The sequence below is a fragment of the Dendrobates tinctorius genome, unplaced genomic scaffold (assembly GCF_039654945.1).
Source record: "Dendrobates tinctorius isolate UK_male_01 unplaced genomic scaffold, ASM3965494v1 ptg000032l, whole genome shotgun sequence".
NCBI lineage: Eukaryota > Metazoa > Chordata > Amphibia > Anura > Dendrobatidae > Dendrobates > Dendrobates tinctorius.
In genome coordinates, this window is record NW_027361700.1 from 15,424,656 (window position 1) to 15,437,700 (window position 13,045).

At 42.1% G+C, this 13,045-nt stretch overlaps 1 protein-coding gene across 1 annotated transcript in view; it reads right to left on the reverse strand.

Moving 5' to 3' along the window:
• Nucleotides 1-13,045, reverse strand: part of TBKBP1 (TBK1 binding protein 1) — a 134,067-nt gene that overhangs the window by 83,715 nt on the left and 37,307 nt on the right. The window contains exons 4-5 of the mRNA XM_073572475.1: nucleotides 8,347-8,497; nucleotides 6,738-6,934 (exon numbers count right to left, since the gene is read on the reverse strand). Coding sequence (XP_073428576.1) covers nucleotides 6,738-6,934; nucleotides 8,347-8,497 — 348 coding nt within the window. The remainder of the gene's footprint in view (nucleotides 1-6,737; nucleotides 6,935-8,346; nucleotides 8,498-13,045) is intronic.

Consider the following 13,045-nt stretch of genomic DNA (forward strand, 5'->3'; position numbering starts at 1 on the left):
ACAAGGTACACATCCCTTAATAAATTAAATCTTAATGTGTGTGCCAGAAAATAAGGCTGGCCTAACAGCAGTAATTTTTTTACTAGAATTTACACCAATTTGTATTGCTAATCATAGTAAATTTGTCAGACCACACATGACCCAATTCTCCTTAAGCTAACATTTTTTATGTTGTGTGAGTTTTGGAAAAAAATAAAATAAAAGGCTCAAATCAGAGAGCAAACATGAAATGTCCACATAATGTATGACTTTTTAAACCAAAAATCTATTGTAGTGGAAATGATAAATGGCTCCTTACTGCTCCAGGTCTGCCACAGATTACAGCTGATCTCCGAGAATCCAAGGAAAAGGTCACTTTGGGATGAGATAATTGCTTACTGTAAAGGGGGTTTTACGCATAGCGATATCGCTAGCAATATCGCTAAAACGTCACTGATTTTGTGACGCTATAGCGATATCGCTATGTGTGATACTTACCTCCGGCCGGCTCCCCCGCTGTCCGTCGCTGATCGCGCGAGATCGGGCGGCTCCATTTCTCGTCGTCAGCTTCCTGCTGGGCTTCCTGCTGTGTGAGACGAGCGACGCGTGGAGGCGGGCGGGAGGACGTCTGGATCGCTGTGTGTGAAGGTAAGTATCGTCCGCTGCGTCGCTGCTGCATCGCTGTGAGATCTTTCTGTGTGAAAGCTCACTAGCGATCATTTAGCGATGCACCAGCGATCCTGACCGGGTCGGATCGCTGGTCGGATCGCTGGTGCATCGCTAAATGTAAAAGGGCCTTTAGAGGAGCATCCTAACAAGTAGGGATTTTTCCCAAAGAGATATAGATATGGACGATTTGTCATGGGTTCTCCTAATAGGGAATTTGGTCAGAGAGCAGTTGGAATAAACATTTATTTTATTCACAGTCTAATAATGAACAATTTTTCACCAGATTAGGATATGCGATGGATTCCAAATGTTGTACTTTGATATTTTACAACCCCTGGCAAAAATTCTCGAATCACCGGACTTGGAGAATGTTCATTCAGTTGTTTAATTTTGTGGAAAAAAAGCAGATCACAGACATGGCACAAAACTAAAGTCAATTTAAATGGCAACTTTCTGGCTTTAAGAAACACTAAAAGAAATCAAGAACAAAAAATGTGGTAGTCAGTAATGGTTACTTTTTTAAACCAAGCATAGGGAAAAAATTATGGAATCACTCAATTCTGAGGAAAAAATTATGGAATCTCCCTGTAAATTTTCATCCCCAAAACTAACACCTGCATCAAATTACATCTGCTCATTAGTGTTAGGCGTCGGGTTCCTGTCGCTGCACAGACGGGAATCCCGAGCCTTGCTTCCGGCGGTCTCCAATTCCTCTCCAGCCGCAGAGGAGGTTGCTCAGCAAACTCGTCGGTCCCGGAGCTCTGCCCAGACCAGCTCCGTGGGTTTGCTTGCTGCTGCCACCTCTGGCACAGCTATGGCAATGCAGGCTGCTCAGCAGTGAGATTCTCCAGGGACTAAGTCCCCATGTCGGGCCACTGAGCATGCCCGTGAAGTGATCTCCCATTGGAGATCGAAGGTCACGTGCTCAGGTCCTGCTCCTGTTCGGATTGGTCCATCCGAGAAGCCAGGAAGGTCCCGGACGCTCGCGGCTATAAAAGGTTCGCATGGCCGCTCGGCCATGCGCTAGGATAGACTGTATTTTTAGACTATAAGGAGTGAGTGGTGTATGCACGTATGAATGTCTCTGGTGACTGACTCATTATGAAACCCCTACCCTTGGTACGCATGTGTTGTGCAGCCTAACCTGCTAGCGCCCAGGCTTAGGTGTAGGTAGGTCAGAGTCTGAGTCAGGCAGTACTCATCATCGGTGACTCGGCACGCCTCAGTGCACGTGCGCCATACTCCTTAGTCAGCGTCTATAGCGGCGCTCGTGGCAGCGACGCCACGCGCTCAGTGGGCCTAGAGGGACTCTAACCCCGTGTCCTTGGGGTAGAGTTCTGTGGCCGCTTGCTGTGCGCTCTTTAGCCGGGCTCTGTGAGCTAAACAGGCTCCGGCATCCACGTTCAGCGGTTGCGCGGCTGTTAATTAACAGAGTTCGCCCCTGTTCACATTGGGTGACGTAACCCATGTGTGACTGTTTTCACACCGCTTTATTCTCCCGCCATTACCTAGCAGCAGTGTACCACCTCTGCACGGTGGACCCCGGGCTGCGAACGCACCCACTATTATTTTATAATTTGGTGCGTTCCGCCAGCCCTAACAGTCTGCATCTAAAAAGGAGTGATCACACCTTGGAGAGCTGTTGTACCAAGTTGACTGACATGAATCATGGCTGCCACACGAGAGATGTCAATTAAAACAAAGGAGAGGATTATCAAACTCTTATAAGAGGGTAAATCATCACTCAATGTTGCAAAAGATGTTGGTTGTTCACAGTCAGCAGTGTCTAAAATGATTAATCTGGACCAAAGACAAACAACATGGGAAGGTTGTTAAAGACAAACATACTGGTAGACCAAGGAAGACATCAAAGCGTTAAGACCGAAAACTTAAAGCAATATGTCTCCAAAAAAACAAATGAGGTATGAATGGGAGGAAACTGGAGTCAACGTCTGTGACCGAACTGTAAGAAATCGCCTATAGGAAATAGGATTTACATACAGAAATGCTAAACTGTGCAAACATTCCTTTAACAAAGACACATAAGGTCAATGTCATGGCATGCAAATAGTCTGGATCTCAATCCAATTGAAAATCTTTGGGGGAAGTTGAAGAAAATGGTCCATGACAAGGCTCCAACCTGTAAAGCTGATCTGGCAACAGCAATCAGAGAACGTTGGAGCCAGATTGATGAAGAGTACTGTTTGACACTCATTAAGTCCAAGCCTCAGAGACTACAAGCTGTTATACAGTAAAAGCCAGTGATGGTGCAACAAAATACTAGTGATGTGTTGGAGTGTTTTCTTGTTTGTTTTTCATGACTCCATAATTTTTCCCTATGCTTGGTTTAAAAAAGTAACCATTACTGACTACCACATTTTTTGATCTTGATTTCTTTTACTGTTTCTTAAAGCCAGAAAGTTGCCATTTGAATTGACTTTAGTTTTGTGCCATGTCTGTGATCTGCTTTTTTTCTACAAAATTAAACAACTGAATGAACATCCTCCAAGGCCAGTGATTACATAATTTTTGCCAGGGGCTGTACATATATATCTGCCTGTCTATCTATTTGTCTATCCAGGACTTGACTTAAAGGTGTTATCCAGGACTTTTACACTGTTGGCCTATCCTTAGGATAAGTAATCAATCCCTGACTGGTGGGTGTGGGACACTCCACACCCTTGCCAATCAGCTGTTCCAATGCTGGCGGCAGCCGGATGTTTTGACTTGCGGAGTTGCACAGCTCCGTCATCTGTGTATTTTGAATCACTCATCAGGGGCGATGTCGGGATAGGTCAGTACTGTAAAAATCAACAAAAGGTGAAGAATCCTGTGACTACACAGGTTGTACAGCCCATATACAGTATATATATATATATATATATATATATATACAGTGCCTACAAGTAGTATTCAACCCCCTGCAGATTTAGCAGGTTTGATAAGATGCAAATAAGTTAGAGCCTTCAAACTTCACACAAGAGCAGGATTTATTAACAGATGCATAAATCTTACAAACCAAAAAGTTATGTTGCTCAGTTAAATTTTAATAAATTTTAAACATACAAGTGTGGGTCAATTATTATTCAACCCCTAGGTTTAATATTTTGTGGAATAACCCTTGTTTGCAATTACAGCTAAGAATCGTCTTTTATAAGACTTGATCAGGCCGGCACAGGTCTCTGGAGTTATCTTGGCCCACTCATCCATGCAGATCTTCTCCAAGTTATCTAGGTTCTTTGGGTGTCTCATGTGGACTTTAATCTTGAGCTCCTTCCACAAGTTTTCAATTGGGTTAAGGTCAGGAGACTGACTAGGCCACTCCAACACCTTGATTTTTTGCCTCTTGAACCAGGCCTTGGTTTTCTTGGCTGTGTGCTTTGGGTCGTTGTCTTGTTGGAAGATGAAATGACGACCCATCTTAAGATCCTTGATGGAGGAGCGGAGGTTCTTGGCCAAAATCTCCAGGTAGGCCGTGCTATCCATCTTCCCATGGATGCGGACCAGATGGCCAGGCCCCTTGGCTGAGAAACAGCCCCACAGCATGATGCTGCCACCACCATGCTTGACTGTAGGGATGGTATTCTTGGGGTCGTATGCAGTGCCATCCAGTCTCCAAACGTCACGTGTGTGGTTGGCACCAAAGATCTCGATCTTGGTCTCATCAGACCAGAGAACCTTGAACCAGTCTGTCTCAGAGTCCTCCAAGTGATCATGAGCAAACTGTAGACGAGCCTTGACATGACGCTTTGAAAGTAAAGGTACCTTACGGGCTCGTCTGGAACGGAGACCATTGCGGTAGAGTACGTTACTTATGGTATTGACTGAAACCAATGTCCCCACTGCCATGAGATCTTCCCGGAGCTCCTTCCTTGTTGTCCTTGGGTTAGCCTTGACTCTTCGGACAAGCCTGGCCTTGGCACGGGAGGAAACTTTCAAAGGCTGTCCAGGCCGTGGAAGGCTAACAGTAGTTCCATAAGCCTTCCACTTCCGGATGATGCTCCCAACAGTGGAGACAGGTAGGCCCAACTCCTTGGAAAGGGTTTTGTACCCCTTGCCAGCCTTGTGACCCTCCACGATCTTGTCTCTGATGGCCTTGGAATGCTCCTTTGTCTTTCCCATGTTGACCATGTATGAGTGCTGTTCACAAGTTTGGGGAGGGTCTTAAATAGTCAGAAAAGGCTGGAAAAAGAGATAATTAATCCAAACATGTGAAGCTCATTGTTCTTTGTGCCTGAAATACTTCTTAATACTTTAGGGGAACCAAACAGAACTCTGGTGGTTTGAGGGGTTGAATAATAAATGACCCTCTGAATAAACTTTTCACAATTTAAAAAAAATTAAACAAAGAAATAACATTCTTTTTTGCTACAGTGCATTTCACACTTCCAGGCTGATCTACAGTCCAAATGTCACAATGCCAAGTTAATTCCGAATGTGTAAACCTGCTAAATCTGCAAGGGGTTGAATACTACTTGTAGGCACTGTATATATATATATATATATATATCCATGCAAAGAGAAAAGGTCGCACTCGTCGAGATGGAAGTTTCACTGATTTATTGACATATCATGAACATGTCAAGTCGGGAGAGTGACATAAGGAGTGCAAGAAAGGCTGACAAAGGCCGTTTCGCGCTGCTCGAGCGCTTCAACGGGTCCTGGATTCCCAGGATTGACCGGGTGCCAGGTCTGGCACCCGAGATTCCCAGCTGCTGGGCTTCTGTATGCCGCACATCATTTGAAGTCACACGGTAACAGCGGTGCCGTCCGCTTTTTATCTTGAGTTTTGTGATATATATATATATATATACTCAACTCACACACACACACTATCTATAGGCAGACCACTCTGCTCTCTATCACGTTGTTTCTTCTGTGTATGATGCTTATTTGGGATTTTTTTGTGCTAACTTGCAAATTCACACAGTCTTTGATTAGATATTGTGTTCTAATTATGGTTTTGTAACAAGCGATACACCTGGATTATAGGGTAACTTTAGAGAAAAGGACTTGGAGTGAACAGCCAAATATTAAAAATTAATCTAAGCCACACCATCCTACATGCACAGCATAATGTCCACTATAGAACACCAGATGAATAGATCTAAAAAAATATTGTTTTCCATCTGAACTTAGCTAAAAAGCTGAGAACAAAAATAGAAATTACCCCTAGTTAAAAACTTAGAGGCCGATTAATGAAACCTGGCATTCCGCACGCCAGTCTTAATAAAGAGCTCTGGAGTACGATGTGGCAGATTCATTAAGAGGCCAACACATCGTGTCTGTGGTCGTGCACCTCACCAAAAATGTTACTCCAGTCAGAGACTGGAGTATAATTTCTGGATTAAAGTACATAGGCCCTTTTTAATATATTTGATGTTTGGGTGTAGCCATGACATGCCCAGGTTGTTTCCATTTTTATCAAAGCGGTTTCAAAATGAAAATGCCAAAAGTTGTAAAATTTTTGTGCAACTCCGTGGTGAACAAAAAGTTTACAATCTTCCAAAGCATTTTATGCCAGTATTCTGGTGGGAAAGCTTTGATGATTCCCCCCTAGTTTTCAGTTTTGTACGTTTTTGCTTAGCTGCAATAGATCAATGTGTAAGTTATGGATGTGTGGTCTATTTTTTTCTACAGTTATAGCAGCATGCACCTGGATTGTTACTTCCAGAGTCTTCTCAGATAATCCTGAGTCTTCACACACTTGGCAGAGCTCATACTTTTCATGTCATCGTCTTCAGGGTACACATTTGTAACTTTAATATAGGTTCCTCACCTAAATATGTGGAAAAATTTGAATGGAGCCTGGTACGTGGGAATGTTTGGCATGACTGCAGACAAGCATGTTTCCTCCTTCTCTGATGTTAGCCCAGCGTCATATTGGGCTGTTTTTATAGGGATACTGTACCTGACAACCATAGTCTATTATATGGGGAGGTCAGACAACAGATCCACTGCATCAAGTCTGCCTGAGATTACTCCTGTTTTCAGTTTGAGTAAATTTGATTTAGGGCAGAGATGAGATAAAATGCCTGGATTAACAACGTTGTGTAAACATATTTAGACAGAGCCTTTATTCTTCTTACCTGCTGCCGGGTCTCCTGAAGTTGTTTGAGTTCCTCTTCAAGATGCAAGATATCTTCCTTCAGTTGCTTCTCCCTGCGCTGAGCATTTTGCAGGTCCCTTTTGGCCTCTTCAAGCTCAGCGTCTCGCCTCTGTGCCACCATATCGCGTTGTAAATCTAAGCTGCGGGGAGCCTGCCAGCTAATAGGATGTTCTAAGACTTGGCAAAGAAGAACATCTTGGTTACAAAGGCAACCTTTGGTATTATCTGTTAGGACAGTATGAACATATTATAAGAAGGTCACACACAAAAAGACAAAAAAATTGGAATGGCTGTGAAAAGTGGACAAGATGTTGATCAAATGCTAAGAGGGAAATATTGAGATATTGCAAGTGACATCAGGTTTAATGGTATTAGACAAGTAAGAGGATCCAACCTCATTTTTAAATGGTCTGAAGATAAGAAGTAAACGTCACAAGATCAGAAGGCATCATTACGATGAGGGAATTAAAGCTGTGATGTCATAATATCACAATACAATTTTCTATATTGTGTTTTCAAGAAAAGTTGTCACAACTTAAGAGGAACTCGTGAGACTGTCAATACCGTAAAGTCAGCGTGAGCTGCTATGGTTTCACAAAGTATGAAGAAGGTATGATACTTCAAGGTCAAAACACTGACATTCAAGAAACATTAATGGCTTAAAGGGAATATGTCCCAAGGTTTTGTTACCTCATCTGAGAGCAGCATAATGTAGGAAAAGAGACTCCGATTCCAATGATGTATCACTTAGTTTACTGGATGCAGCAGTTGTGAAACAGAGTTATTTTATGTAGAACAAAGCAGAGCTGAGAAAGCTGCCTCCACCCACACCAGACTCTCTGTGTACAAAGTCTATTGACAGTGAACTGCTTATCACTGGGGGTGTGGTCAGATAACTCAGCATGAGGCAGCTTGTCCCATCAATGATAATGTCCTAGTGATCAAACCTTCATTGTAAGTAAACAACAGCACACTGCCTGATAGGTGACTCATCATTTAATTCAGTGTTTTAACCCCTATCTCATGCTATCCTCAGATTACATAGTAAAAACCTGCTGACAGATTCCTTCACCTTTGGGATAACAATTGTTTGTTCCTGATACCCCAGTTCATCTATATGGAAAAGGATGGTATATTCTCATAGTGCTCTTCTTGAGAACATGGGTTTGGAGCCGCTCATTCTTGGCACCAGTGGGCAATCTTGAACTTAGATCACAACTACCTTTTTATAACCTGTTTGATTGATAGGTAACCCTTTAAATCCAAAAAGTTTTAAGAAAATCTCTGTTATTTGAAGGACCATACCTAACCATTTACCATTACATATTACCAGTAACAGATCATGTTAGAACAGAAAAGGGGGCTTAGTGAAGACGATCCCTTATACTAGCTCAGATCAAGATATAAGCAATGCCACAGAAAGAAGAATGGTAGGTTTTTAAGGTTAGGGGTGGGAAATTGATTTGATTAGTTTTTATCTATAAATGTTCCAAAAAATGTTAGCAAAAAAAGGGGACACCAAGAAAAAGGTCTCATCTTTGTGCACCCCCTTTGTATACCTGCCTTTTTTTTACATGTCATTGACTCACCATGTGGGATATCTGGTCCGTGATGTAAAGACAGATACTGCATATCAGGATCCGAGAGAGCAGAGCCTGGGAACGGGTGCGGCTCGGCACACATCTGTAACTGCTGCTCCAGAGACTGGATGTGGGCAACGTGGCTCAGAACAAGGCCCTTCTGTAATACATAGATGCACATGTATAACATATCAACCAACACCTACAGCGCACAAAGCTCATCTCTACTCAGACTTACTGACTAACTGGCGGAGGGGTATACATATAAGCCCTACTAATAACGTGTCCTATAAACATTTGCAGTGTATGTCTGCACAGTGTATGAACATGTTGTCATATGTTATATAGAAATTGGAATCCTCTCTAGCAAAACTTTGCTCTTTACTCTGCCATCTCTTTTGCTTTTAACACCACTCCAAAATTCCATCACCATCTGCTACCCCTTGGCTCAGATGCACAGACTGGTTCATTCCTACCACATTTTTCTTCTGTGTCATATTTTCTCTAAATGTTTGTACTCAGTTATCAAGAAAATATATGCAGATGTATCCTACAATCAAATACAACATAATAAAGGAAAAAGAAATGAATTGCCCCAAACAATGAACTGGTCATCAGGGGTCCAGCTTTAAGCAGGCCCACACTTTCCCTGCTGTAACACCATGTAGCAATAGAGGGTGCGCTAAAATCTAGTAAGAGAACTACTTGTTTCCCCATCCCATAGGACAGTGGATAACACTTTTAGGGCTCATCCCCATTTGCGAGAAAAAAAACGGTCCGTTTTCTGGATGAAAAAAACGGACCGATTCTATGCAATTGTCATGCGAGTGTCATGCGATTTCAGTGCGATTTTTCAATATGATATGCGCATGACATCCGTATGCAATGCGACTTTAACATGAGGTTTTACATAGAGCAGTTCTCTCCATGTAAAAACTCATGTTAAAATAACATTGTAAACTAACACTGTACACATCGTGTTAAAAAAAAAACTAAAAACCTTCAAAACACACAAATATATATATATATGAGAGAGAAAGATAGCAGAATAGCCGTAAATTCATTTGTCGGCTTTTGTAAAATAATTGCAAAAGCCGACAGGATATGAGACATGGTTTACATATAGTAAACCATTTTATTTCATTTAGTTTTTTATATGTACATATATACACATAGAGTACATATACACTCACTGGCCACTTTATTAGGTACACCATGCTAGTAACGGGTTGGACCCCCTTTTGCCTTCAGAACTGCCTCAATTCTTCGTGGCAGAGATTCAACAAGGTGCTGGAAGCATTCCTCAGAGATTTTGGACCATATTGACATGATGGCATCACACAGTTGGCGCAGATTTGTCGGCTGCACATCCCTGATGCGAATCTCCCGTTCCACCACATCCCAAAGATGCTCTATTGGATTGAGATCTGGTGACTGAGGAGGCCATTTGAGTACAGTGAACTCATTGTCATGTTCAAGAAACCAATCTGAGATGATTCGAGCTTTATGACATGGCGCATTATCCTGCTGAAAGTAGCCATCAGATGTTGGGTACATTGTGGTCATAAAGGGATGGACATGGTCAGCAACAATACTCAGGTAGGCTGTGGCGTTGCAACGATGCTCAATTGGTACCAAGGGGCCCAAAGAGTGCCAAGAAAAAATTCCCCACACCATGACACCACCACCACCAGCCTGAACCGTTGATACAAGGCAGGATGGATCCATGCTTTCATGTTGTTTACGCCAAATTCTGACCCTACCATCCGAATGTCGCAGCAGAAATCGAGACTCATCAGACCAGGCAACGTTTTTCCAATCTTCTACTGTCCAATTTCGATGAGCTTGTGCAAATTGTAGCCTCAGTTTCCTGTTCTTAGCTGAGAGGAGTGGTACCCAGTGTGGTCTTCTGCTGCTGTAGCCCATCTGCCTCAAAGTTCGACGCACTGTGCGTTCAGAGATGCTCTTCTGCCTACCTTGGTTGTAACGGGTGGCAATTTGAGTCACTGTTGCCTTTCTATCAGCTCGAACCAGTCTGCCCATTCTCCTCTGACCTCTGGCATCAACAAGGCATTTCCGGCCACAGAACTGCCGCTCACTGGATTTTTTTTCTTTTTCGGACCATTCTCTGTAAACCCTAGAGATGGTTGTGCGTGAAAATCCCAGTAGATCAGCAGTTTCTGAAATACTCAGACCAGCCCTTCTGGCACCAACAATCATGCCACGTTCAAAGGCACTCAAATCACCTTTCTTCCCCATACTGATGCTCGGTTTGAACTGCAGGAGATTGTCTTGACCATGTCTACATGCCTAAATGCACTGAGTTGCCGCCATGTGATTGGCAGATTAGAAATTAAGTCTTAACACACAGTTGGACAGGTGTACCTAATAAAGTGGCCAGTGAGTGTATATACACACATACACGTCAGTGACACACACATACTGTATATGGATACATATATAATATATATATATACATAATATATATATTATATATATGTAACATATAATATATAAATATGATACATATAATATGTAGTTACGTATAATATATATATATATATATATATATATATATATATACACACACAGTGGGGCAAAAAAGTATTTAGTCAGTCAGCAATACTGCAAGTTCCACCACTTAAAAAGATGAGAGGCGTCTGTAATTTACATCATAGGTAGACCTCAACTATGGGAGACAAACTGAGAAAAAAAAATCCAGAAAATCACATTGTCTGTTTTTTTTTTTATTTTATTTGCATATTATGGTGGAAAATAAGTATTTGGTCAGAAACAAGCAATCAAGATTTCTGGCTCTCACAGACCTGTAACTTCTTCTTTAAGAGTCTCCTCTTTCCTCCACTCATTACCTGTAGTAATGGCACCTGTTTAAACTTGTTATCAGTATAAAAAGACACCTGTGCACACCCTCAAACAGTCTGACTCCAAACTCCACTATGGTGAAGACCAAAGAGCTGTCAAAGGACACCAGAAACAAAATTGTAGCCCTGCACCAGGCTGGGAAGACTGAATCTGCAATAGCCAGCTTGGAGTGAAGAAATCAACTGTGGGAGCAATAATTAGAAAATGGAAGACATACAAGACCACTGATAATCTCCCTCGATCTGGTGCTCCACGCAAAATCCCACCCCGTGGGGTCAGAATGATCATAAGAACGGTGAGCAAAAATCCCAGGACCACGCGGGGGGACCTAGTGAATGAACTGCAGAGAGCTGGGACCAATGTAACAAGGCCTACCATAAGTAACACACTACGCCACCATGGACTCAGATCCTGCAGTGCCAGACGTGTCCCACTGCTTAAGCCTGTACATGTCCGGGCACGTCTGAAGTTTGCTAGAGAGCATTTGGATGATCCAGAGGAGTTTTGGGAGAATGTCCTATGGTCTGATGAAACCAAACTGGAACTGTTTGGTAGAAACACAACTTGTCGTGTTTGGAGGAAAAAGAATACTGAGTTGCATCCATCAAACACCATACCTACTGTAAAGCATGGTGGTGGAAACATCATGCTTTGGGGCTGTTTCTCTGCAAAGGGGCCAGGACGACTGATCCGGGTACATGAAAGAATGAATGGGGCCATGTATCGTGAGATTTTGAGTGCAAACCTCCTTCCATCAGCAAGGGCATTGAAGATGAAACGTGGCTGGGTCTTTCAACATGACAATGATCCAAAGCACACCGCCAGGGCAACAAAGGAGTGGCTTCTTAAGAAGCATTTCAAGGTCCTGGAGTGGCCTAGCCAGTCTCCAGATCTCAACCCTATAGAAAACCTTTGGAGGGAGTTGAAAGTCCGTGTTGCCAAGCGAAAAGCCAAAAACATCACTGCTCTAGAGGAGATCTGCATGGAGGAATGGGCCAACATACCAACAACAGTGTGTGGCAACCTTGTGAAGACTTACAGAAAACGTTTGACCTCTGTCATTGCCAACAAAGGATATATCACAAAGTATTGAGATGAAATTTTGTTTCTGACCAAATACTTATTTTCCACCATAATATGCAAATAAAATGAAAAAAAAACAGACAATGTGATTTTCTGGATTTTTTTTTCTCAGTTTGTCTCCCATAGTTGAGGTCTACCTATGATGTAAATTACAGACGCCTCTCATCTTTTTAAGTGGTGGAACTTGCACTATTGCTGACTGACTAAATACTTTTTTGCCCCACTGTATATATATATATATCGAATATATATAATATATACCCTGTTTCCCCGAAAATAAGGCACCGTCTTATATTAATTTTTGCTCCGAAAGTTACATCATGTCTTATTTTCGGGGGGGGGGGGGGGTGTCTTATTTTCTCAAGAAAAAGAATTGACAAATTTTTTTTGAACAAAAAAATTAACATTTATTAACATACCAGCGTATGCTGAACAGTTGTAATCACAAAACAGTAGAATCAAATAAACTGTGAATCGTATCAAGAATTTCTTGTTACTACCGTATAATTACGGTATTTCCATGTACAACATGTAAGACAACGAACTATGGTTCATTTACTGAATACTCAATATTTAATAACACAAAACAAGATTTATTCAATGACAACCATGTCATCATCTTCTGGAACATCATCATAACAATCCAAACTCTGACGTTCCTGTGGAAATTCTTGTGACTCCATTTCTTTCAGAATCATTGGCCCATATCTCTCATGTCTAGCAATAGCACTGTCCTTAAATG